Below are 26180 nucleotides of genomic sequence, written 5' to 3' on the forward strand. Positions count from 1 at the left end.
AGTTGCGCCATCTAGAAGCAATAGCGAGAACCATTTTCACTACAAACTTGGGCATTTTCCCACCGATGGCGCCACTGGTATTAAGCCACTTAACTATCAATACGATGGATACCGATGACAACTGATGACAACTGATTGATGATGGATACGTGTAACCATACGAATCACTTGATGTGGCAGTCCTGAATTATTCTGAATATTCGTACATATAATATATAGGAGCAGATAGGAGCGACTGCTTTCTTAAATAAATATAGCATTCTTATACGTAAAGAGTTGGTGCCTGTAATGCTTGTGAAAGGATTATTAGTTTATTATATAGATTATAGATTGTCTGGGATTTTATGTATAATTGGTATCTGTACTAGGTGTTAGCATTTCGTTTATCAACGAAACAACTCCATTGAATTATGTTTGAAGATAGCTGGTTTTTAGACTCGATCGGTACATTCGCCGTTAATCAGCAATCGAAGAACATAACCTACATGTTGCGTTTCTGTTTTTCTTTTGTCATTCGATCCGCTGATGAACCATGGAGTCTTCTATACTAAACGCGGTAAGCCATCATCAAGTTTTCTCGATTGTGTTATCGTTATGCTGGACTAAGAATGTGATTTTATCGAGAGTCATCCATTAACTCTTGGCTTTCATCCTTTTTATCGTATAGGCTCTGTAGTTTATACAATTTTGATGTATTTGTTCGTGTAAACGTGTACGTAATACATTTTTCTACTAAAGGCACACGAAAGGCAAAGGAGAGCCGAAGCACTGTTACAAGAGGGGCGATTCGAAGAAGCAGCCAAGTGTCACGAAGCAGTGGCCAGCCTCTTGGGAGAAGCTTACGCGCAACTGGAACCTGGTTACGTTTGCTCAAAAACTTCCAGTTTATCCGGTTCGATTGGTCCAGCCACGATTGCCTCGTTCCATTCTTTGGTCACTTTAGAATCTTTGGCGCTTCAATGCGATTATCACAAGAGACAAGCCGCTGTAGTTAGGTAAGTAACAATACTCTATGACCCATCGTAGAATTAGACAGTACGTACTAAAACGTTTTATAGAATGAAACAAGCGCAATACGAAGAATACAAAGCTACGTTGGAAAACCAGCAGCGTGAAATTCTTAGTAAACAGGCACCTAAGCAATTAGAGAAAGATACAACCGAGTTGCCATCGGAGAAAATTGACGGATCTTTGCGTCAAGCTATATATAGAACGATCGAAGAGCAAGATAGCCTTTTGAGTTTGATTTCTTTACCAAATAACGAAGATAAGGCTTTTAAACATCCAAAAGATACTGGCACTGTCATCGAAGAGCTGAAAACTGTGAATTGCCAGTTACGTTGTCACATTGGCAGCTTGCTCAGTCAATTAGAGGCTAAAGAGGAGGAGGTGCGTCAACTGACGGACCAACTGCACGCTGTATCCGTTAGTCCGAGCGACGAGACCAGATTAGATAATGCGCATTCTTCGCATCTTGCACCCTTGCCACCTTTAACTCCTCTCGAAATGCCACTTTTTGACTTTACGTCCGCGTAAAATATCATAAGGTATTATTCGAAACAGATCGTCTGCGTCTGCGTCTGCGTCTGCGTCTGCGTCTGCGTCTGCGTCTGCGTCTGTTCGAATCGAATCGAATCGAATCAAATCAAATCTTCCATAACGTACGAGATTCATGTAATCGTTTACGAAATTAAATCGAATTTGTAATAGTACAAAAATTAACGATGGAATTGGTTTAATATTCGATCTCTGGGTAGATAATTTTGAAATCGAAGTGTATTACAATTGCTGTCTTGTATCGTTCGAAAGCAGACAAAATATGTGACACCGTAGCGTATTCGAACTCGAACGTATCGTTACTTAGGCGATGCTACGCAGAGGGATCAAAATACATATCGATTATAGATATTACGTAGTCGCAACGTGTATTCATTCGTTTTGTTTGCGCGTGAAATCTGTTAAGAGTAGGTGTCTATGTGTGCGTGTATATAATAAATAAGAGTAAGCGATTTATAGATTAAAATACTGCCATTAAGATATTTTTAGGCAGAAGCGAATGTTATGTAAAAGTAATATATGCTCTTGGCGGAGTTGTATAGCATATGTATGTAATCTTTCTCTATCGTGATTTCAGCACAGTACGATTATCTGTTGGTTGATTTGTTTAAACGTTATATCGTCAAGCACATATGAAGCGATTGGAAAACTTGATTGTATAATAGGAAATGTTGGAAAATAAAAGTTGGTCGAAAGTAACGTTTCCTCCTACCTCTTACTCGTGGATTCGATATAATCGTATTTTTCGACTATTTCGAGTAAAGTGGCTTTGGACAACCAGTTGATTTCACTCCGACTATAATAAGACACTTTCAGTGTCGCGTTAAACGTCATCGATCAAGTAACAAATTTGACACTCCGATAAATGAATAGGTTCAATGGAAAAAAAAAAGTGAACCTAATCGGTTTCGGGTGATATAGAAAAATGAATCGTAAAAAGTAAAGAAATAAAAATCTCTGAAAAATGATTGAAAACGAAGAAAATCTTCCGTGTGACTGTTGAAATGAAGCACATACCGTGAAAGGATCGATGTCGGTTCATCGTAAATCATAAATCATAAATCGTACATCGTAAATGAGCACCGAACGGAAAAATTTGTAACTGGGAGCAGGATGGAACGATCGGGTGAAATAATAACAATTTTCATAGGCCAGGCTGGTACACAAGTGGCAAACGCCTGTTGGGAATTATTCTGCCTGGAACACGGCATATTACCCAATGGCTGCATTCGTCCGGGTTATCGGACGCAAGATACTTCGCTCTGCACATTTTTTACGGAAACAGATGTAAGCGTGTTTGTTGAATTTGTTTGAATGGTAGGAACTGTCGAGGCATTCGTCGCAGTTGCTGGATTTAGCCAGCGTTCGATAATTTCGAGGCCCGAGGGTCGTTTTCCCAGAAAGAGGTGGAACTATGCGTCAGCTGGAGCGCCGGCTACGAATGCGTTAACTACATATGTGCGAACGAGTTAAATTTCAGCTTATGGAGGAAAATGAAATTTTCAGACGAGGAAAATGACAGCTCGTACGGTGATCGTTGATCTAGAACCCACGGTGATCGACGAGATCAGAACAGGTGCTTACAAGAATCTCTTTTCTCCGGCGTCGTTGATCTCCGGAAAGGAAGACGCGGCCAACAACTTTGCCAAAGGATATCATTCGAGCGGCCGCGAGGCGATCGATCTCGTAGCGGATCGTGTTTGCAGGACATGGGACAAGTGTTCCAGACCAACCGGTTTCATCGTGTTTAGGTAAGCAAAATGTTGAATTTCTTTTCATCCTTAAGTAATATTTACGGGTTTGTTATACGTTTGGTTTCGTAGATCGGTGAACGGTGGTACCGGTGGCGGGTTCGGTACATTATTGCTGGAACGGCTGACGTACGACTATCCGAAGAAGATCACGTTGGATTTTGCTATTAGTCCGGCTCCTAATATCTCCACCGTGATCGTTGAACCTTATAACGCGATTTTCGCCACGCATGGTAGCTTGGACCACGTGGACTGTTGTTTTCTCATCGATAACGAAGCTCTTTACGATATTTGCACAAGGTACGAGAATCGTTGGTCGAAACCAATTTCTTATTTGTCGGTCTTTCGGCGCATCTATACAGAAATCTAACGTTTGAAAGCTAAGCGAACGACTCGGTAGTTCTCGTCAAGAAGAGGTTTACGCTACGCGACGAGTTTTCTTTGCAGAAAGTTGGACGTCGAGTCTCCAACGTACACCAACTTGAACAGATTGCAAGCCCAAGTTGTCTCGAGTATCACGGCCTCGATGAGGTTCGAGGGAGCGGTGAACATGAGCCTGCAGGAGCTGCAAACGAATCTGGTACCCTATCCTAGAATTCATTTCTCTTTGGCCACGTATGCACCGCTAACCACTCCTAGAAAAGCCATGCATGCGGAGATAACGACGCAGCAGATCACGCGCGATTGCTTCGAACCGGATAATCAGGTGCCGACTCTCGAACAAACTTTGGAACCCAGAGATTTTTGCGTTTCGTTCAACTCGGTCTATTCGATTGTTAGATGGTAAAATGTGATCCACGCACGGGAGCTTACACGAGTTGCTGTTTACTTTACCGCGGGGACGTGAGCCCGAACGACGTGAACAGAGCGATTGCGTCCTTGAAAGGGAAAAAGTCGATTAGATTCGTCAGTTGGAGTCCGACCGGATTCAAGGTATACGCTACACGTGTTGTTATCAAACGATCAACAGAAACACATTTTTATTATCAAAGATGCGTTCGATTGCACTGTTCGAGATATACATATACTTACCAACGATGTTAACGATTCTGTTTTCAGGTAGGAATCAATTATCAACCGTCCGTGTCTGTGCCTGGCGGTGATTTAGCGAACTCGAGGAGAACAGTGGCGATGATTAGCAACAATACGGCTATTCGGCATTCGTGGAGAATGCTCGCGCGTAAATTCGACCAGATGTATCGGAAAAGAGCCTTTATGCACCATTACGTGGAGGAGGGTATAGAAGAAGGTGTCTTTCGGGAAGCTCGCGACAACATAGCGACTTTGATCGATGATTACGAAGAGATCGAGAGGTGATCGATAACCGGCACTCCTCGCTGCTCGTTCATTTTCTCGGGATCACGATATGCGAACGTTGAAAGACTCTCAAGCGGCCTATCTGTATAACAGGTTCGGTATCGACTCCGAGAGATCGAGTATCGCAAACTTTAGTAACAATCAACATTTTCCATGGAAACTTTGATTCGTTTAATTCTTGTTTTACGAGAATTGTAATTGTACGTATAGGTATCTCTACCACGAAACTTACGAATATATTGAAGAAGGCTTACGGAATATATTGACGGAACGAAAATATTTCCATTTCTCCTTTCTTGACTTTACGGTTGAAGGAGGTTTGAAAAAGAGAAATTGTCGCGCACCAGAACGGAAAAAGATTCGAATCGAATCGGATTGGATTGGATCGGATCGGATCGGATCGGATCGAGTCGCGGGAAGATTGCACGAGACACGAGGGCACCAGCGGTAGTAGACTCTCGGGCACCAGTCGCGCAATTGGAACGATTGCGTTCGTCAGGTTCTCCCACTGTTTCCGCACTGCACACGACCGTATCGATAACGAATCACGCGTCTGTCTACCGGGACCATGCGCTCTACTCGCGGAAACGAGCAATAACAAATATCTTTGATCCGATTCTCGCAACGCACACCGTAATCTCGATAACGGGTTGGCTGATTAATGGCTGCCGATAACAGCGCATTACCTGATCTGTTTTAGACGTAATCGGAATCCTATTTTCGGTATCGAGCAACGATCGAGTCTCGATGGATTTCACACGAAAGCCCGTACTTGCGTTGCGTTGCATTGCGTTGCGTTGCGTTGCGGTGCGTTGCATTGCGAAATTTGATTTTACTCGTAACGAAAATTAATTTCACGCTAATAAAGCAATTTCATAAAAGGACAGAATGTTAATGATAATTATTTTACCACTGGTATACACCGTAATATTAACATGGACGATTACATCGGGTTTCCGATCACTCTCGAATCACTCGTTCTAGACTCTTAATGACGTTTCGAATATGTCGAACTTTGTCCCGATACACGATTCCGGGATATTCAATATGTTATTTTGAGCAAGAAACGCGAGTCACGGTGCAACGATATCGCTCGACAATCAAAGAGGATCACGCTCCCCAGCAAAGACAGGATCGTTCCAAATGACCGCTGGCTGCAATCTTATCTTTCACGCGTAAACTTCACCTACTATTATGTGATTTTATTTTCTTATATTATTTTATTCTTTTCGCTTTGTTGTTTGTCGTTCGATCGCAAAAGAAGATGTAACGGTAATCGATACCACCTAGCAACTTTCATTTGCGAATGTCATTCTCAATCGTAGAGAAGTATTATTAGTTTACTTGTTTGATCGTTGGCTAAATCGTATCGAGTTGGCCACCGTAAAGATTAAACATATACATATTTTCTTGCACGCGGTTAGCTAGTGGTTCGGTTCGTTACCTGAACTTTGTCCGCGAGATATAACGATCGACGATCCCCACCTTGACCGTCGTTTCCCGATTCCGGAACCAGTAATTGCATGTTTCATGTTTCATTACTCGGATCGAAATTTTCCGCTGGATTTGTGCGAATAAGCTCGTCGCAGTCGGTTATCCGAGAAACGAAGAGACAAGGTTGAAGTTGTCTTATCGAAACCGGTAATCGTCTCTATCGCTATCGCGTCGTCTGCGTCTGTTAGTTCATCTTGGCGTTGTCACGGAAGTTTCACGTGAATCGTATACGATTTCTCTATCGCTCCGATACGCGAATGCGTGTCCGCTTTTGCGCATTATTCGCGGCAGCTGGTACGCAAGTATTCTTTCGTATAACAAGTACGATTTCGAATTACGTAGAGCAACTGTACGCCCCCGATGAACTCTCGTTGATCGTTGATCGTGCTCGGAACAAATTTTCCATCGGTCTTGGTTCGCTGATGGAACTTTCTTCTCGGTTTGCCTCGCCTCGTTGCGTCGCGCCCGCACCCTGTCGCACACATCGCAACCTTTTATACATATTATATACGCATGTACGTATACGATACACCGAATCTCATATTACGAAACAAGAATTTATGATTCATCGCGTACACGCCGCGCGCCGTACGTCTAATCCATTTCTTTTATCCCTTTTCTACGTCCACGACGCATACAAAATTTATTCCATCTTTTTTCAACGAGCTTGTTCGAATTTGTTAGCCGAGCGCGATCGCGACCCCGATACTCGTTCGGTCCGGGCGCGGGTTCGTTAGACGGGGGTCCTTTTCAAACACGTTACTTCAAACAATTCGGAGATGCTGATGCAACCTCGGGTCTAAAACACTCGAGTTTCGTAAGTTGATACGTGTACGGTGACCTTCGCTCTAAAATGTTTAATCTTATTTCGTGTCGCATCATCGCGCATCGATTCCTACTACGTATACTATTACGTACACTACTACTACTACGATACGTATACGCTGTATCAATGGTTAACCGGACCGATACGATTGTGTGTTGACGCGATAAATTAACGCGTTACCAGTTTTTCCGCACCGTGTCCGATTTCGCGGAGAAGGTAACAAATAAAAAGACACGCGCAATCGATTAAACAATTCGAAGAAATCGATACCGAACTTTTGCACACCATGGCCATGTGATTCACTCGGGTAATTCCAAATAATCCGTCATTTTCAAGATAAGACAGAGATAGTTTGCCAACGCATGGATTCTTCGATATCGAAATAACGAAAAGAACCCGTTCTATTTGGAAATTAATTAAATTTTAGAAATAATTCTTCGATATGAACTCATTGTTTTCTAACGAGCAAGCGATTATACAATAATATTTTCACCTGGCTATGCGTTATCTCGAATAATTTTCGGGTCAACGACGACGACGAAGATTCCCTTGCGCAGACACGATACCAGACGAAGATTACCAAAGCAGTTTTACATTGATTGTATGCGGGATTCAGGAAGATGACGTATGTATGTATACAACGCGCGAGATAAATAAATCGTATCGATTGTCGTCAGAAACAAAGTACACCGAGAAGATGGAAAATGTTATTCGTGTTATCGGGAAATGATTTTTCTCGCGATAGGAACGTTAATCGTAAGCGTACGTCATCGCGCGAATGTACGTCAGATTTTGCATTAAATTAAATTAAATTAAATTAAACCTACTAAAAAATCCAGAGTAAAGTATAGGTAAAATTCCGCAACGAGATAACGACACAAGGAGTTTTGCTCGCAGGTTCGTCGTTTGAAAACACATGACTTTGTCAGGATTTATTCAATTGTAAGTTGTTTGGATCGACACCCCAAAGTTAGAGAGACACAATTACTCCGGTTTAAATACCATTTCGAGCTGACAAAGCGTCCGTTTCTTCCGGTTGAAGTTTGTCTAATTGGTATTTTGGTAATCGCACGGAATTGCGCCACGGTCATTGGTTGTTTATCTTTATCGTGTAACGTCGTTAACGTCTTCAACGTCGTCAACGTCGTCAACGTCGTCAACGTCGTCAACGTCGCGTCGCTCGATAACGATGCATCGAGGATAGGTAGGAGAAACCGCAACCCCGATAGCTCTCCACTCTTCGTTTATCTAAATCTCGGATTGGACGGTATTAAAAATGTCTTGTCCCACCACCATCGCCGTCGCATGCTGCTCGAGGATTCGGCGATCAGGGTGAATGACGCGCAAACGTGTCGTTATCGTGAGATCCCGTGACGCGGTACTTATCGTATAAATTATTCGCGCATGGAGGTCTGTTCGTCAGTTCAGCTTTGCTCCTCATTGTCAGACGATCGCGAGCGAAGCAGAGCTCTCCACATTCAACAACATCGCCGACGACACTCTGTTCGAGCGGACAATTGTTTTGGTTCTATTCGAACGTTTAATCTAGTCGCTACGCATAATATACAAAGGTGAATATTTTGAATCTTTGCACTTCTTGAACTCGTACGGTTATACGTCCAATATTCCACTTTTCAGATCGTATACGCTTTGCATGCTTTTTTTTTCCAAATCTATCGGTCAAAAATCGAGTTTCTATGTAGTTGTTAAAGCATCGAATATCCTGGATCTATTGTTGCTTTTAATTGTTTGATTTGATTCGTACGATAGCGCAGATTCGATTCGAGTACGAATCGCTCTTTTTCGCAGTTATAACCATTTGTTCGTTTCGCTTTTAGATGCTGATCGGTGGAGCCGTAAGTTACGTAGCTGGTAGGCAAGCTGTTCGCACGGTCTACTGGAGGACATCGAGCAACGGTCGCCTTTTAAAGACGGCCAAGACTTGCATGTTCCAAGGACCGCCAAAACCGGCTCCATCCTCGACGTCAGCTTCATCGGCTTTTCAGGCTCGCACCCAAATCGAGCCTGTACCGAAAACTGTCTTGAAATCTCGAAATTAAAAAGCACTTGGCATGACATTGGACCAACCAACTAATGAGAGAGAGAGAGAGAGAGAGAGAGAATGTGTGCGTATGCGTGCGTGCGAGGGAGCGTGGCCGCGTTAAGGGGCAACAACTTGCATTTGTACATAATTATTATATTACTAATTTAAGTATACTAATTACTACAAGTTATCGCTTGTACGCTAATAGTTAATAACGTGACCGTCTAATAAAGACAATATTTATTTCCAATAAAAATTATGGAATCGATCGAGTTATTTTCTCTAAACTTTTTCACCGATAATTGCAACTATTTGTCGAGTCGAATGTTATCTAGTCGAAAAATCGTATCGACAACTTCCCTATAATCAAGTTTCGGAGTCACGGACTGACTCGCGTTCAACAAACTTAACCGTGAGAATTGCGCGTCTAGATGGACGTCTCTTCTATTCTCCCCGTGAATGTCATACTTGAAGTTTGAAATAAGGTCGAGACGATTTGCGTCACTGGTCGCTCTTAAAGAATAGAAGCTTGTGTTCGGAATCATCGTTAGATGCGACACGATTAATCATGCAACCGACCGCCGCTATCGTTGCAGTTTCTTTTGCCACCTTCCGTCGCTAATCCTCTCACGCAAACAGGACGAGAATTCGTTTCCCAAAAATTCTTCCTTTGAAAGTTACGTCGCTTACGGAACCTTCGAGTTGGCGTGAAAATATGTTTCGCCTCGACTACGTTACGTATTACGATAAACTTTTCGACTCGTAACGCTAACTTTATCGTTTATATCGCGACACCGAAGAAGAATTGAAATCACGCACACGCGCCATGGTTGTGCGATGCAGGACCGATCGAGTGCGAGATGAGTGACACGCGGATCATGTCCAACGGAAAATCCGAACCGTTCGAGAGGTACGTCGATCGCAGTTAAATCGTTGATCAAAAAAATCTTGGAAGACGCGTAAGCGACACGTTTCTCGAGAGAAAATAATGGACGCAAGTTAGGATGCAGGTCAAGGTCCCCGACATTCGAAGCACGGTCATCGACGGCACACTAAGGGTTTCCCTAAACGCACCTCCGGAGGTCGTTCGGCTGCCGGACGAGATCTTTTCACGTCGAACATCAACGCGGCAAGCTTGCACGCATCTGTTATACGCATTTAAGTAAAATCTTTTCTTACGATGCACGCCAAGCTTTAGAAAACTCGTAAAGCGACAAAGATCGCGACTAAGTGTCAGCGATCGAAACAATGTACAAGTACAAATGTAATTATTTTATAAATATTTCACGTAACATCTTTGAAAATTGTATGATAAATAAATAAATGTTGTCGTTGTCGTTGTCGTTGTCGTTGTCGTCGACGTCGACGTCGACGTCGGGTTGGCGGGGTGTACGCGGGGATGCAAAGTTGCGCGGGCGCACTGTCAGAACTATCGATTTCGCGAGCGAAAGGTGGCACACGGTTGGCCATCGATTCGACGCTCGTCTAAAAGGATTGTAGTTGGTGATTCCCAAAAGACGGGACACTCGGCGAAGGAATCGTACGTTCGAGGAGGAACCGTCCAGCGGAACCAGTGGACCAGTTCATCTCCGCGAACGAGCCGATTGTAGGAATCGGTGGCAAGATCGTTGTCGCGTTTCACGAACGGATCCATCGGAGGATTTGTTCTCCGAAAAGAAACGGAAAGACAGGGAGGAGAGGATAAAGAGAGCAGACCTCGGCCAGAGTCATGCAGAACTATGGACACGAGGATTACGATTACGAGGGTGGATCGCAACAGGGCACCGGTAGGTCGCTGCCCCAGGTGCCAGGTGTCAGGCCCATGGTGGATCCTCAAGCGAGCGGCGAAGTCGATCCCACATTGTATCCGCAACCAAAAGAGGCAACGAACAAGATCCGTGGCAAAAGCGACGTGATCGAGTATTTATTCGGGGCCGTGGACCAGGAACTACTCACGGTCAAGACCTTCTACTTCTTTTTTTATTCGGCGTTCGGCTCCCTTTTTCCTCTGATGGGAGTCTACTTTAAGCAGATGGGTATGAACGCAGCCCAGTGCGGACTTTTGATCGGACTCAGGCCTCTGATCGAGTTCATCAGTGCGCCTTTCTGGGGTTCGTTGGCTGATAGGTAAGCGAATCGAAAGAGAATCGAATCTTTTCTCCATATGTACGCGTCGCGTAGCTGTACCGCTACTCGATACTTATTCAGCTACGTAAAGCACAGTAGGTATCTTTTCTGTTCGGTGAGCGTAGTCGACAGAAGGTGTTCGATACTCTTGTTTTTTCTTTGTTAGACGACCGTGCCGAGGGTACCTAATAATCGACGCGAAATATCGAACCTCTTAATCGTAGCGTATTATCGGCGAAAACTTTTCTCCTATTCCGTAAGGAAAACATTTATTCGGATATTTGGAAAATATCGAGCGAGATGTACTATTTCTCTTCCAGATGGCAGAAAGGCAAACTGATCCTTTTAGCTTCCCTTTGCTGTTGGATCATCTTCACCCTTCCTCTCGGCTTTATTCAACCTCCGGCTACATCTTGCGTGGTTATGCGAAACAATAGCGTGTATCTGGAGCCATCGAATCCCCAGCAGAGGATTGTCAAGAGGTCGGTCGATCTCGATGAATTGTACAGAAATCGAGACGAGGAGAAATGTTTGGAAGTCGCCGCGAACGTTGTGTTTGAGAGATTACGGAAAAACGAGGACGTCGACGAAGAAAAGAATGTTTCGGATAATACGAGTGACCGCGACGCCGACGCCGACGCCGACGCCGACGCCGAACCAGGTAAGCGGAACCTCGCCAGTAACAGGCTTCGAAGAGAGGCTGCTCTCACGACCGAAGGGAGCCGCGTCGAACAAGAGGAACTCGAGTACAAGCAGTTGGTGTTCGACGACAACGCAAACAATGCCGAAGCCAAGAGCGTCGATTTCGAGACTTTGCAAAGAAGAAATCGTCCAGCCGATGTCCTCGAGTACAAGCGCTTCCTTAACGTAAGCTTTCTCGTACGTTCGAGATCCGTGTTTTCGTTCGTATTTCGAGTCGTCGAGTCTTACTATTTTAGAACCAACCTTTGGACGACGCCGGCGACGAGAGGCCGCCAAAGAAAGCGTACGCGCACACCAAACCCCGGACGAAACCACCGCCGATAAAGGTCATGGTGAAACGAGACGCGGATAATACGAGACGCGACTCGTCGACGAATAATCTCCGTAAACTGATGTTCTCGGAGTCAAAAGAAGCGAGCGAGGAGAACGAGGAGAACGAGGACGAGGAGAAAAAGAATATCGAGGCATCGCGGCCGTTATCGTCGGTCAGGGTTCGACGGTACGCTAGGGTGCCTCACTCTGGCCAGAGTCCTCATACGGTGGCTTACGCTGCCAACTACAACGAACAACAAAACAAGGGATGGGTGAAGCCGTTGTTCAGCTCGATCGTCTACAGGCTGCCGGTAAACCTTGTTCGGTTCTGTAACTTTCGAAACTCGTGCGAACGATTCGATCGGTACTCGTTGGCCCATAATTTTCCTTATAATAATTTTCCTTACAATCCTTATAATTTTAGGACATTCAAAAGACCTTCTTTTTGCTATTGCTGTTGGTGATAGTCGGCGAGTTCTTCTCGGCACCTGCGATCACGTTGGCGGATTCAGCCGTCATCACTCTGCTGGGCGAAGATGCGGATAGGTAAACGTCCAAACGGAACACAGAAATAGGACTCGACGAATAAGACTTTGCGTAAACTCGAGTTTACTTTTATCCTTTCGAGCTTAGGTACGGTCATCAGCGAATGTTTGGCAGTTTGGGCTGGGGATTGGCCATGTTTTTCGTTGGCATCGCTTTGGATCACAGCACCGCCTTCCCGGAACATCCTTGCGGACCAGACGCCAGAGAGAAGAACTACACGATTTGTTTCGCGATTTTTAGCGTACTGATGGGCGCTGCGTTGATCACAGCCACGCAAATCAACTTCAAGTACGACGTGATCGCGACGGAGCCGGTGAGCGAAAGATTCGATTTATCATTTTTGATTTTTGATTTTTGATTTTCGATGGTTGAGAGAAAGCAGCTGCAATCGAAAAGCAAGGACGAGGCAATCGTTACGTTACCGTACCGTTTCGTTGTTTAGGAAGTGGTCAAGCCTCCGACGGAACCGACGAGAGAGGAACAATTGCAGAGTCAACTGTCTCAACAGCTGAACCTCCCCAGTCTTCAGGATTCGTCAGCCGCGGTGAATCCGAAGCCTCAGCCGCCGGAAGGCAAGGTATTCCCATTCCCAAGTTTATTCGCTAACATATATTTCCTTTTTTAACCATTCTTTTTACTACCTTCTTTCTATCGTTTCAGACGAAAATGTTTGCTCAAACGATGCGAGAGATCCCGGAATGGGTAACCGTACTCAAGCAATTCAAAGACGTAAAGTGCGCGTCCTTTCTTTTCGTCGCCTGGTTCATGGGCTTCGGTATCGGACTGATCTTCACTTTCTTGTTCTGGCATCTTCAAGATTACGGCGGCACGCCTACTCTGTTCGGTGTTGCTTCCGTGATTAACCACATCTCCGAGATATTCGCCTACTTTTTCAGCTTCAAGCTGATCCGTCAGCTCGGTCACGTAAAGGTACAACGCGCTTCGTTCCGCGTTGCGTTTCCATCGGCATACGATTCTCTTTCCCTCGAAACGATCTCTTTCGATTCCAGACGCTTAAATCGCTGAAATCGCTGAAATCGCGTCAATTGTTCCAGGTGTTGTGCATGGGATTAGGTGGAAACGTTCTCCGTTTTCTCTACATATCTTGGTTGACAACGCCCTGGTGGGTGTTGCCTTTCGAATTCATTCAAGGAATAACTCACGCCGCTGTTTGGGCCGCGTGTTGCAGCTACATAGCTCACAACACACCCCCGCAGTTGCGCACCAGCGCGCAAGGTGTCCTTCAAGGTGTCCATCACGGTCTTGGCAGAGGATGCGGTGCTGTAATCGGTGGAATGTTTGTCGATGCTTACGGTAAGCTAGAATACCGAACCGATCTTTTCACCTTAACCATCAGCCTAGAGTCTACAGCCTCTCCTCGACGCGATTCACTTTTCAGGAACAACCGCGACGTTTCGAGCCTATGGTCTGTTTTGCATCGTGGTTCTCGGTGGGTTCGTCTTTATCAATTTCTACAGAAAGGACACAGGCTTCGTATCGAATTTGCCGCAAACGGAAGATCCTCGCCAAGTAGCCGAGGCCACGCACTTGGCGCCACACGGGGTGCCGAGCAACGCCATACCTCGAGCATTGAGCTCGACGCGTCTGCACGAGCTGGCTAATCAGGACTCAGGCTACGGCGCTACTTATCAAACCTCGGCCGGCAACCTCGGTGTACCCGGTGCAAATGGAGGTGAGCACGATCCACCATCCCCTCTTTCCTTTCTCTCGTTTTATCTCGTACGTTTCATTTACGATAAACGTAAACTCGTAAATCGTTGACGCGTCGAGCGCGTAATCGAGCTTGCGACTATCTGACCTGTCATTCATCGATACCCGTATTTACCAGTTGCATTGGCGCTGTCTCCAACGACCGCCACTCGATGCTATCGTATCGTTCGACGGTTGGCTATTTCGCGAAAACCAACGCAACGAGTTTTGTCGTTAAGAAAATTCGATTCGGATTTAAGACGTGCAACGTATCGTTTAGGTCTGGTATCGGCAAATATTTCATCAAAAGTATCGACGCAACCCCTTTCCGTTTCAGGTCCCGTGAATCCGACGAATCCATTTCTGAACAGTGGAGGCGGCGGCGGAGGTGGATTCAATTACGGTATGACTGGCAAAGGCGAGGACGAGTATATCCGTAGGAGCTTCCAGGTTTAGTAAGATCATTCTAATTAGAACGTCTTCACGAGGAAGACGTTTGTTGGAAAAGTGATCGGGAACCAAAAAGACAAAAGAACAAAGAACAAAGAACAAAGAAACAAGAAAAGACAAACTTGTACGCAAGGCTATACTCTCCGAACGAAAATCTTTTCCTTTGTTTATTACACGCTTCACGCCTATATCGTCTAAGGATTAACGGTCCTTACGCCAACCTACGAAAAAAACTGTTACGGTTATTCTGATTCTGTGTTTCTTATTTTCGGCAGCTTTACAATGAAGCGGTTAGCCGGGAATTCGATCTGGTCAAGCCACCGCCGATAGTAACCCATCTACACGCTCAACAACCATGCACCAATCCTTTTCATCAGCACGACTACGAGTGGTAACACTCCCGATCGATCGATCCCCGTAATGCCGTTCGACACTGACACCACCGGATTCGGTTCGTTCTCCAAAGAACCAATAACCATCAGGAGGACCATGTTTCGAGAGCTATCAATGCAGTGACCAATGCTTTTCGCGGAAACGTTAAACTCGCCGAGAAGCTCTTCGGTGCCCTGTCGAGCTGCGTCCCGTTCACTGTACATATGTATGTTAAATCGTCGCCGTCAACTAATGTCATTCTAAAGAAAAAGTGTATCTATAACGTGACCGATTTCTCGACGAATCCAAAAGGTATAATCGCGATAGAAGAGTGGATACCAAAACAGCCGCCTAACCATATTTTCATTTTATTATTCGTTGTTGCGTTAGGATACCGAGTTTTTGTTTTAAATGTTCAAACTCGGATATCGAACGCTGTGGGAGACAAGAACGTTTGGAAAATTGAATAAATCATTTGCGCGATTTAATGATTCGGTTAATCGATCGACGCGACGCGACGCGACGATAAGACTGATGAACGAAGCAGCGGTGGATCTCGAATTTGACGATATCTGTTCCTCGAGACTCGAGACACCGAACGCTCGAATCGCTGTCTCATTTAGAATTTTCAAGGGAATCGATCGCGCTTATCAGGCTACCGAGGAGTTTGAACGAAACGAGATTTACGATGATCGCGATCGTTAGAAACGATGCTCCTAAGCCTCCCGAATCGGTCTCAACTTTCAATAATTCCATTCGATGAAAATACGCGCGCAAAACGAACAAACGTTACCCGATATGGATGTATTTTGTTAGAATGTAACGGTGTTGGTCTCGTGGTACGTGGTCACTTCTATCGCCAACGATGCTTCGCGCGAGATCGCAAAGCATTCGGATAGTCTTAATTAGACCGTGAAATTTCAACTACATCGAACGCGATCTATTCGTGGCTGACAATGAGTCAGCATTAGCATCTAATTACAAGCCGCGCGTTATCGAAAATTGTACGTTTCGAATCCATCCGAGGTTATAGGAAAGAATCCGTCGATTGTATATCCCGGTTTGTCGATTCTTTTTCTCGTCGAGCAGGTACTCGGTGAACAAAGATAAGTACGATGAGTTCGACAAAAACTAGAACCCAGCTACACACGAAAAGACGAGAAGAGAAGAGAAGAGATCGCGTGTTACGTAGACTACTCCGCACAATTAAAAATGTTATTGTACAGTCGAATAACAGTGTCTTTCGTGATAAATCTATACACGATACACGATACGTATACATGTTTCTAATTAACACGAGCCACGGGTTCGCTTCAACGAGAATATTTATCCTACCAACTTGCATTCCACGATAGCATCCGAGCGCGTTTCTTCTTCTCATCCGTCAGCGAATACGAATCGACGAGACGCTCTAGCAAACTCTTTCTCGAGTCGTCTATCTCGCTAGATTGCTCGAAATTTTCACGTATTCGAGATACCCAACGAAACTGTTTCTCGCTTTTTTGTTGTTGTTCGAATTCGAGAAACGGTGAAACTCAAACATCGCGCCCGCAAATCAGACCGTCTAGATTTACTATCGCGCGTCTACGTATTTACGCGTAATCGCATGCTTTGCTGCTTCTGGTTCCATCGCGATTTTCGGCTCGGACTGCATCTGCCAACTTCCGGAATTGGATAAATAATGAAAAACACGAGAATCGTCAACAGCCATTGTAAATAATGTCCCCTCTCTAGCCCCAACCACGACATCCTCCCCATCCTTTCCTCTATCGCGTGAATATTACAAACCCGTGTTTCTCGTTCATTGTTGTTTTCTATTTTTAGGCTGGACGATCCGTGCTGTATCTGTAAAACGCTTCATTTGTATCGTTATCAAGTAGAGAGTTTATCTCGAAGTAAATTGTATCGTATTGTTTACCGTATAAGCAGACACATTTTCTCGTGATAGCTGTACGATACTGTTATATAATAGAAATTGATTAAGCGGGTCGGTAATGAAGACGGAAATCGAGATAAGCATTTTCGATGTTAAATATTTGAGAAGAGAAACGTTAGAGATGTTGGAGAGAAACGTTGTCCGATGGTTTACGTGTTTGCATTCTTACGACATTTAACGAGTATCTGTCCAATTAATCGAAAAGATCCAAATGTCTGGACGATTCGCGAATATACATATATGTATATATATACTCGGTAGAGTGATCGTAAATCGTAAAAATTCGATCAATTATCACAGACTAGCATGCGGACAACTTGGTTCTTTTCGTCGTCTCGCGTCGCAAAGCAGGATAAAACCAACTTAACTTTTGTTTTCCGTGGCACAAGCTAGATGTAACGTTCTACTTACATACATTGTCGCAGTTAAAGTTAAGCCTAGTCTAGCGTTATCGTTATCGTTATCGTTACCGTTACCGTTACCGTTACCGTTACCGTTACCGTTCAAACAGTACCGATTGCAATATTAACTGCAAGTCTGTACGCGTCGAGATACACACAGAGAGAAAGAGAGAGCATTCCGCGCGAAACCCACCCCTACGGGAGGTATTACTTTTCGAGGACACCTTCCACCGAAATTGACTAGAGTCAATCAGAGAATAAAGGTAATCGAAGAGTTGTACTTAGCGTTTTCTAGTCCAGTGTCCATCTACGCGGTTCAGGCATCGTTTGGAACACATTCCGATGAAAATACAGATAAACAAGTAATACCAGAAATATTTATCGATCGATTATTTATCGTTGTATCGCGATAGATGGTTATAGACTACCGAAAAGGCACATCGAACGCTTCAAATTAGTTATTTATTCCTTGGAAAATTTTTTAATTTCCCAAGTTCTCTACAGTTTCGCTATTCTCCTGCTATTAGATTGATTACGCGTCTCACCTGGTGAAAGGCGTGCTCGAAATAAATGCAATGAAATTATCAGTGATACTTGCTTTTTTACATTTTTCCACGTGGTTCGCAATTCGTCGTTCGATCAAGAGAACTTGAACCAATTAAGAGACAACACTTGGACGACGGTGATGTTTACTCAAAGTCTTCCCTAACACGTATACCAACCGGAAAACTATTATTTACAGATCGTTTAAAAAGGTATTCCAAACATGGTAGAATCGAACGTCGCCATTGAATTGTAACATTCGTAACGTAGCAGGTGCGAAATAATCAGCAGTTCGGCCGGAACTGATCGAGAACGATCAAAGACCATACCGTGAAATTTCATTTTACTTAAAGTTTAATTAGTTCGGATGACATTCTTTCCAAACGGTATACCTTTCACTCAGATCTACGCGTTTCCTGATATACTCGATAATCGAAGAGGACACGTGTGAAAAACGCACGACTACAGACATTCAGCAAACTCGATACATATCATATAGAAATTAAGTTTAATAACAAAAAAGTCAAGAAATCGATGTTACACTCGAAGAAGAACGTGCTTTGCACGTGGTCGCTTCGTGTCGCTCGGTGGGATCGTCGCGTCGGTAGAACGACCGATAACGATTCTTGATAAAGAGTCAATGCGAGATCGGATAGCTACAGAGTTGAATAAACGATAAATCTTTCCGGCGATGAACACGCAAAATCCTTGTCATGGTGCTCTACGATCCATGACAATGGTTTCATTTTACGCATAAATACACATACACACACACGCGAGCGCGCGAGCTGCGTTTTTAGTACGATTTTACAAGACTGAAGTAAACGTAGTTTTGAACAGAATTCAGTCGTCCAAGCTACGTATCGACGAACAAATTTCAGTGTATTCGTGGATAGGTGTGTCGAAGGATTCATGTGCGAAGCGCGATAACGATATAGCTGTACTATAGGTACAATGCTATCAATAGATAATTATCAGAGGGAAGATAATATACAGTAACGGTATACTTCATTAATATACAGTTAAAAAAAAAAAGCATTTTTCTTCCTATCGCTTCCTATAATTCTTTTCCTTTCGCATACTAACTCAACACATGCAAGTTGCTATCGATATTGTTATTCATCGATCGGCATGCGAATTACTTTTTCTGGACAATTTCATTGAGAAAATGTAATTTTATAGTAATTTTCTTTACTTTTACCTCGTTCCCCTTCACACACACACACACACACACATTTTAATAATTCCGTTAAGTTTATAACTAGTTTATGCAATACTCCATAAAAAGAAATAAACACAATAGGATTTTGAAACATGTATGTATAGTGTACGCAAATTAACCCTAGATTATTTTAATATAGAAAGTACCCGATTTATTTTTCGTTTAAAAATTACACGTACATATAATTAGACGAACAACCGCGTTGCAGCGTACGTCTACATCTACTCGAATGCGTTGGCAGGTAAAAGGTGTTAAAATTCGATAAGAACGATTTCAAGACAAAGATCGGCATTTGGTAAATAAATGTTTATTATCCGTTATACTTTTGTTCATCGATTTTACTTATTCTTTTGGACATAGTTACAGCTAGAGGCACTAGTCAAGCTTAAATACTAGCTGACTACGAAGTTCGTAATTATACTCAATGTTCTAGTATTATGTTTCTCCGTGTAAAATCGGAGGAAAAATCGAAAGTGATGTTACGTCGAAATCGACAACTAACTTCGTACCTTAATTAATCGTTTGGACTAGAAATAACGTTGTACCTTAATTAATCGCTTTGACTACAACTAAACGTCGTACCTTAAGTATACTCACTCCAAGTTTTGATCACTGACCATTAAGTGGTTTTACTATCGGTACCAATCGGTGTGTATCATATGATATATTATATACGTATGAATAGTATATAGAAAATGTGTACGCGACATGATTGTTAACACGTTCACTGCGGCACGGCATTGTATCGTATATCGTTCTTCAATTACTTGGTTCAACCTTTGTCGTATGTTAACAAGATATCTCGATCATTTTTCTATCATCTATATCGAAATTTTCAAATGTAAAGTGAAAAGTTTACATTTCCGTAAATCTCATAGATCTGTGTATCGAATATAATAGTTGGCGAAAAATACCACCACAGTGAACATGTTCAAAATTACGACAAGATTTAAGGAAGAATTTAAAAAAAAAAAAAAAAAAAAAAAAGACACCAGTATCTCTCGTCCCTTTGCTTTCTACTCAATAAGAACGTTATATTCTAAAAAACTAAAATACTGATTTCGTTCCGAATTCGCTAGATTGATTGAACGGTGTGAAAAAAGAAATCAAAGCACGCGTATTCAAGTCTGTTACTTGTCCTAACGCGTACACTACTGACGATCTGTTTCTCTCGTTTGCTTACCGTACATGTATATCTACATATATGTATTAATTATTCAAATGCGCGCCTAGTTCCAGGCACGGCGGCAAAATATTACCGTAACGTGAAAAATAATTGTCAAGTTGTTGTTGTTGTTGTTATTATTATTATTATTATTATTATTATTATTATTATTATTATTATTATTATTATTATTATTACTACTATTATTACTTATCGTCAAGTTATTTCTCAAACGTTCGTTATCATTGGAAAGTTGGTAAATACAATGTACGTAACTTTGGTGTGTTTGCAGAGATAGAATTAATATGTGTAATATATGTGAAAGGCAAAAAGCAAGCGATAAAAAGGCGATCATGGCATAAATGTCATCGTTAAAAGACTCGTTTGTTCGTTACCAAAGCTCGAGAACAAAAATCGATTGGTAATGACATTTGAGGATAAATTAAAGCAAACTTTCATCGTAGGCTCGGAGAAAATAAGCGAACCGTCGCGGTCGGTTGATCTTCGCTTGGCAAATACCGGGTCCATTCGTGCATACCAGTCGTTTCTTTTTTCCATCATTCTCTGCTCCCGCGCTTTCTTAACCCTTCTCATTTTCAGTATACAGGACGATACAATGGTCGAGCTAACAACGTATTTGAAATTTGAATGAAACTTTATTATGGGTCCGACTAGACCCTGTATCTACCGCGCAAACGGCTATCGATAGATCCGAAGGTTAAATCATTGGCATTACTTCCATTGGCACAAATATTTTCGTACTCTTTGGACCATCGCGTAAAACAAATAAACGTAAGTAAATAACGCCCGGTGTTTGTATTAACTCAACGTAATCACATTTTTCGACTTACGCATCACGTGCAAAAGCGATCGCTTCCGCTAAATGCGTGTATAATACTTTTCGAACGAAATTCATTTCGTGCATAGCGGTCAAGTTTCTCACGCAAAACTGGACCGACACCGGGCAGTGTGTCACTACGGCAGAATTGCATTAGTAACATATGTATATGTATATGTATATGTATATAATACTGGCACAGTGAGGCAATCATCTTAGGATTCTCTAAACTATTTATCGTAATGTACTTAAACGTTTACTTATTGACTCGTATAATCCATTCGTATATCTACTGCCAACATTCGTTACTCACGCATCTTTCTCTCTTTCTCGATTACTCTCTATGAAAACCCAATGGCGATAACACTCAACTGTCGACCATTTCTTTGTCAACAATTACTATATGTAATTACTATATATATACACGTAAAAAAAGAAAATTAAAACTAACAAGAAAATTTCTCTAGCCCCGTAAGAAACAACTCGAATAGGTATACAAGGCGTTTCAAAAAGAAGGTTACAAAACGTTCAGAGTTTGTACAGTTAACCGAAGCAAGCGATATGGTACTCACTAAACGTTAACTTGATAAACATACACATTTCAAAACAAACACTTGTATCGAGATACAAGCAACGACAAATCTATCGTGGTCGGCGCATTGTTCGTACGATTACGAACTATATACCGCGGAACGAATTAACTCTACCAAAAAGTTTTAAACCCTTTTCCCGAAACACGCTCTACGTTGGAAATTATAACGGGGACAAGAAAAAATTCGCCGTATCAACAAGAAACTTGTCTCGATTTCTGTTCCGTTTCGGCGAATTCTTCAACAAAGCACATGAAAATCTGCACGTCGATGATTTTCTATACTCGGTCACAGCCTTCCAGGATGTAACGCGATACTTGTATTATCACTGACATATATATGACACACATATATATATCACTGATATATATACATATATATCTAACGTCTAACGTCTAACGTCTAACGTCTAACGTCTAACGTCTAAGGAAAAATACTGCAGGCACGAGTAAAATCTCGAGATGTTTTTCAGTTTACGACCCTTTCGTTTCTTGTTGTGTATAAGCGACTCAAAGTAGCCCAAAGTCGTTCATCGTTTCACGTTAAAATACCCGTTAGAAGAAAATTTCCCGATAACAAGAAGACTGACGTACGGATATGTGCTGAATCGTCCTTTCGTAAAAACGGGTCTCGGATACGATAAGATGACGTAAATTTCCCAATCGCTACGTACAACCTCTCTCCTTCTGCGAAACGAAACCGTCGCGTCGTTTCGATGCGATTCGTGTTTACTATCAGTCTCTAAAAACTGTCGAAATTGACGTTACGCTATAACGATTAAGATTAAAATTCCAAGTATCGAAACGTGTCACTTGGTTACCCTATGTTAAAACTGAGCAACTGTTGGAATCGTAAAACCTTCGACGGCTCGAGAACGTGAGAGCCCGTTTGCGAAGCTCGTGTCTATTATGTACTCTGAACCTGTCGCAGAACGGAAAACCGAAGAAAAACGCGCACGAGATCCTACGATTTATGCTTTACTGATGCCGTATTCTGCCATACTGTGCCACCCTGATCGAGCGATCTAGTTTGCAGTAGGAACTACATAATCTGTCATCCGAATCTCCATATCCTGAGTCGAGATTTTATCGGTAGTCTGATTTAGTCAGATATCTACCTCAAACATATCTTGTTCGATCGGTTTTTTAACCCAACTGCCAAGGCGCGCCTTTACGAAAGCCTCCTTCAATTGGTGCTTAGCAAGCTATCGCACAGAAAAATTTGTTAACACAATAACGACGAACCAAGGATCCCGAGCAGTGCGTAAATCTGAAAATGTATATATCTGGACTTACCGAGTAATTTTGCACCGAAGATTTCGCGTCCAAATAATGACGGCACCGATTCTTATCAGCGTCGTCTATCGTACCGAGTTTACCTAGCAAATTGTAAAATCTTCTGAAGAGTCCTTGCTTCGATATTCTGGACGGTTTACCCAATTCATCTTTTCCCGTGGTACAGTTGATTACTTCAGCCTCCGTTTGACCTGAGAACAGATGAAATATTTAGAATATCGAGTCGGTAGCCCAATTGGACTAACCGCGTCTCGGAGCAGCTCTCTCGTACCGATTGTCCAATTAACGCTATAGTTAGGCGCCTTTCCAGGTTGTCTAACTTCCGAAGATGTGATGAGACTCATTAGCGGCTTGTTAAGTCTGTACGGTGGCGGTAGACCTTGAATCGTGTTTTCGATACGTCCACAAACCGCTCTGTACATGTGACTTGGGTTCAATAGACTGCCAAGAACGATGCTGTGGAAGTAAATTGGCTCGATGAAGTGGCTTAGAAGTGCACCTTGCACACCAAGTACGTTCCACCGAGCTATTTTGTCCGAACACGACATCGTCAGCAGTCTTTGGCCCTATAAATTCAAAGAAACGTTCATACGCTAAAGTTTGAATAGGACGGAATACATTTCTTTCAGCGTACAACATGAACCACGTACCATAAGAACACCGTCCCACGTTTGGATACCCTCGCTGCTTTTCACGGGGATCGTTCCTTCTCCGGATTCGATTTTAGTTCTCAATTGACCTCTCGCTCTTCGATTGGGATGCTTGTCGACAGACTCGTTTTCTTCGTGAGGCGAAAAAATTCTAGCATCACCGCACGGAGCGGTATTTATGTATAAATGAAATTGAATGCCTTGTCTGAGCCTGAATCCTTTTACAGCGGGTTCTAGAATAGAATCAGCGGCTCGAGTTTCTGCGTAAAGTTCCAGTTGTTTGTACAAGTACTCGCACAAACATCTTCGCGCGACCACTTCTGCGTGACAATCGTTCAGAGCACCACCGCTGACGCTTAAATGTTCTCCGGATACACATTTCGTACCTTTCGTTTAAAAGAACGAAAAAGAGAAGGGGGCAAAAAAAGAAAAAAAAAACAATCTCTGGATAAATGTATATATAGCGCAGAAATACAGGGACGTATAAAAAGAATGATCTCTCACCGGTTGTTACGCATATCAGTTCGGCTTCTGAACCTTTGGTTTGAACGATACCAGCTAGAACCTTACGTCGAGCGTGCTGCGGCTTAGATTGAATAAGTTCGCTAAATTTCTGATTCACCATTTTCCCAATTTTATCGGCTAACATTTGGGGCAGTTGCATCTGGTCCTGCCAATGTCCGCTATTGGAAAAGTTTGGTAGTACGCGAACGGGAAGTGGAATGCAAAAGGAAGAACTGTGAACGTTTCTTAGCTTAGCCAAAGCTGCTTTACTCGCAGCAGCTTTCGCTAATTTTTTACTCGGACCGGTTCCCTCGAATGTTTCTCCGTCGATAGTCACCGATATTGTGAATTTTGCGTAACTTTCACCATTGTCGGACAAACACTTATATACAACACCAGGGTACAATTCGTTAATAAGCGCCACAGGGCCTTTCTCTAAAAATTTATTTGTGCTTTTCGGTTCTTGAGTTAACGTTTTGAATGCATTAACAAGGTGATTATCACGTTCCGTAACGTCACTGGTAAAGTCTGGTTCGAGAGGCAACGAAAGTTGGCAAGTGTTGATCGCCTGATGAACTTCTGGCGTATTTCTGAATTGGATAATATTCCTCAGAGCGAGTTCAGCTGCGGCATGTTTAGCCATTTTTTTGGTTCGACCTTTGCCTTCGTAAGTTTGTCCATCTATTTGCACAGCTATCGTGAATATTGGAGCATGAGTCGGACCAGTTTGGTCGACAACTTTGTATACAGCGCCAGTTTTTAATTCGTTCAAAGCGCATACCGCGTTCTTGGGCTGTGGGTTCTTGTGACGTTTCTTGGGACTGATGGTACCTGGTAAAAAATAAGAAACACAGATCAATTTCTTCGAAGGTCCGCTACAGATTCTCCGTAGGTTGAAAAACCTTGGACTCGGAAGACTTTTAAGGTGACCAATGTTCTGCTTGTTTCTACTAAAAAATCAATTTTAATATGTGCACACTTAATGTCTAAGCATCGTTTCATAGCATCGGATAGAATCCAATCGTGCAACCAGACACTGACCTTCGGGATCCGATTCGGCAGGTCTCTTCTGCGTGGTCCTTGGATTCGCTTGTTCCATCTGCGAAGAGGATAACAAGTATAGAATAACAGGTATAGAAAGAAAGGAAAATGTTCCAGATCCAAGAATACATATAACCAAAACTCACCCCGGTCAAGTGACCCTCCTGTATTTCCTCCGCGTTGCAGTCTTAAGAATAAAAGAAACCACGAGAGTGTAACGAAAACATATATATTGAATGTTTGAATAAGAAAATCGATATGCGAATAGTATACTTCATACTTGTCTCGTTGGTGGTCTCCTTATCATTGTTTAACACGGTCATACCGTTCGACATTTCTCGTCCAAGCAAACGCGTTGAAAAGTGCAACGAAGAAAATTCCGTGCCGAAACACTGAACTGTTACATTGATTTTAATTGTACTTGCGTTGCGATACAAGCAGCGCCACTGCTGTTTTTTCAAAGATCGAACACATAACCAAATTCTTTGCACGTTCCATCGAAATCTTTCAAGAAAACAATTTACACGGTGTATATCGCGCGTGGATTGCGTGACGCTAGTTAGCGATTGATACGATTATTCCTTTAGTTAATTCAGTGTAGCGTGACAAACGCAAAGGTTGCATCCATGAACGTCGCTGGCTTGCGGGCTTGCGCTTGTTTCCGACTTGTGCATTGCGCAGAATACTACGCACACGACAAGTGTGCAGCATGTTGAGTGTGGAGAGTCGATTTAAAACCAAGTCGGGATTCGGGACTCGGATCGGGTCGGGACACTTTTACAGTTCT

At 43.0% G+C, this 26180-nt stretch overlaps 4 protein-coding genes across 7 annotated transcripts; 3 read left to right on the forward strand and 1 right to left on the reverse strand.

Annotated features, from left to right (window-relative positions):
- The first annotated feature begins 95 nt into the window (after nt 1-95).
- On the forward strand, nt 96-2256 carry LOC128896406 (nuclear receptor-binding factor 2-like). Its single transcript, XM_054159791.1, has 3 exons — nt 96-556; nt 739-995; nt 1059-2256. Exons 1-3 carry the CDS (start codon nt 533-535, stop codon nt 1534-1536), a joined length of 759 nt encoding a protein of 252 aa, XP_054015766.1. The 5' UTR covers nt 96-532; the 3' UTR covers nt 1537-2256.
- A 152-nt stretch (nt 2257-2408) lies between these two features.
- On the forward strand, nt 2409-5287 carry LOC128896403 (tubulin alpha-2/alpha-4 chain-like). Its single transcript, XM_054159785.1, has 6 exons — nt 2409-2963; nt 3064-3308; nt 3381-3608; nt 3756-4014; nt 4089-4241; nt 4368-5287. The coding sequence occupies exons 2-6, from the start codon at nt 3073-3075 to the stop codon at nt 4623-4625; spliced, it is 1134 nt and encodes a 377-aa protein (XP_054015760.1). The 5' UTR covers nt 2409-2963; nt 3064-3072; the 3' UTR covers nt 4626-5287.
- A 672-nt stretch (nt 5288-5959) lies between these two features.
- LOC128896393 (double-stranded RNA-specific editase Adar) lies at nt 5960-26065 on the reverse strand. Of its 3 annotated transcripts, none has more exons than XM_054159769.1 (8): nt 25674-26065; nt 25540-25580; nt 25394-25451; nt 24353-25183; nt 23849-24081; nt 23470-23764; nt 23199-23389; nt 5960-6591 (listed from the first exon to the last, which is right to left on the reverse strand). In XM_054159769.1, the coding sequence occupies exons 1-8, from the start codon at nt 25726-25728 to the stop codon at nt 6454-6456; spliced, it is 1842 nt and encodes a 613-aa protein (XP_054015744.1). In that variant the 5' UTR covers nt 25729-26065; the 3' UTR covers nt 5960-6453. The 3 variants fall into 3 exon arrangements, with proteins under 3 accessions (XP_054015744.1, XP_054015742.1, XP_054015743.1); XM_054159767.1 differs by having other exon boundaries at nt 23849-24234; nt 25674-26063; XM_054159768.1 differs by lacking the exon at nt 5960-6591 and adding an exon at nt 22332-23107 and having other exon boundaries at nt 23849-24234; nt 25674-26057.
- Nucleotides 10414-18136, forward strand: LOC128896387 (major facilitator superfamily domain-containing protein 6). Of its 2 annotated transcripts, none has more exons than XM_054159756.1 (11): nt 10414-11116; nt 11437-11983; nt 12055-12441; nt 12555-12676; nt 12764-12989; nt 13119-13253; nt 13337-13606; nt 13732-13990; nt 14076-14369; nt 14724-14789; nt 15112-18136. In XM_054159756.1, exons 1-11 carry the CDS (start codon nt 10719-10721, stop codon nt 15120-15122), a joined length of 2715 nt encoding a protein of 904 aa, XP_054015731.1. In that variant the 5' UTR covers nt 10414-10718; the 3' UTR covers nt 15123-18136. The 2 variants fall into 2 exon arrangements, with proteins under 2 accessions (XP_054015731.1, XP_054015730.1); XM_054159755.1 differs by having other exon boundaries at nt 10415-11116; nt 14724-14836.
- Nucleotides 26066-26180: the final 115 nt, after the last annotated feature.

Source organism: Hylaeus anthracinus, unplaced genomic scaffold (genome assembly GCF_026225885.1).
Source record: "Hylaeus anthracinus isolate JK02 unplaced genomic scaffold, UHH_iyHylAnth1.0_haploid 0, whole genome shotgun sequence".
Classification (NCBI taxonomy): Eukaryota; Metazoa; Arthropoda; class Insecta; order Hymenoptera; family Colletidae; genus Hylaeus; species Hylaeus anthracinus.

What these genes read in the sequence shown, in the direction of transcription:
- LOC128896406 (XM_054159791.1), top strand. Translation starts at nt 533, where the DNA reads ATGGAGTCTTCTATACTAAACGCG. An exon ending in AGTCTTCTATACTAAACGCG is followed by an intron (nt 557 to 738) that starts GTAAGCCATCAT and finishes TTTCTACTAAAG; the next exon opens with GCACACGAAAGGCAAAGGAG. An exon ending in AGACAAGCCGCTGTAGTTAG is followed by an intron (nt 996 to 1,058) that starts GTAAGTAACAAT and finishes AACGTTTTATAG; the next exon opens with AATGAAACAAGCGCAATACG.
- LOC128896403 (XM_054159785.1), top strand. Translation starts at nt 3,073, where the DNA reads ATGACAGCTCGTACGGTGATCGTTGATCTAGAACCCACGGTGATCGAC. An exon ending in GCTTCGAACCGGATAATCAG is followed by an intron (nt 4,015 to 4,088) that starts GTGCCGACTCTC and finishes TTCGATTGTTAG; the next exon opens with ATGGTAAAATGTGATCCACG. An exon ending in GGAGTCCGACCGGATTCAAG is followed by an intron (nt 4,242 to 4,367) that starts GTATACGCTACA and finishes TTCTGTTTTCAG; the next exon opens with GTAGGAATCAATTATCAACC.
- LOC128896387 (XM_054159755.1), top strand. Translation starts at nt 10,719, where the DNA reads ATGCAGAACTATGGACACGAGGATTACGATTACGAGGGTGGATCGCAA. An exon ending in AGTACAAGCGCTTCCTTAAC is followed by an intron (nt 11,984 to 12,054) that starts GTAAGCTTTCTC and finishes TTACTATTTTAG; the next exon opens with AACCAACCTTTGGACGACGC. An exon ending in CGATCGTCTACAGGCTGCCG is followed by an intron (nt 12,442 to 12,554) that starts GTAAACCTTGTT and finishes TTATAATTTTAG; the next exon opens with GACATTCAAAAGACCTTCTT.
- LOC128896393 (XM_054159767.1), bottom strand. Translation starts at nt 25,728, where the DNA reads ATGTCGAACGGTATGACCGTGTTAAACAATGATAAGGAGACCACCAAC. An exon ending in AGGAGGGTCACTTGACCGGG is followed by an intron (nt 25,452 to 25,539) that starts GTGAGTTTTGGT and finishes TCCTCTTCGCAG; the next exon opens with ATGGAACAAGCGAATCCAAG. An exon ending in TGCCGAATCGGATCCCGAAG is followed by an intron (nt 25,184 to 25,393) that starts GTCAGTGTCTGG and finishes ATTTTTTACCAG; the next exon opens with GTACCATCAGTCCCAAGAAA.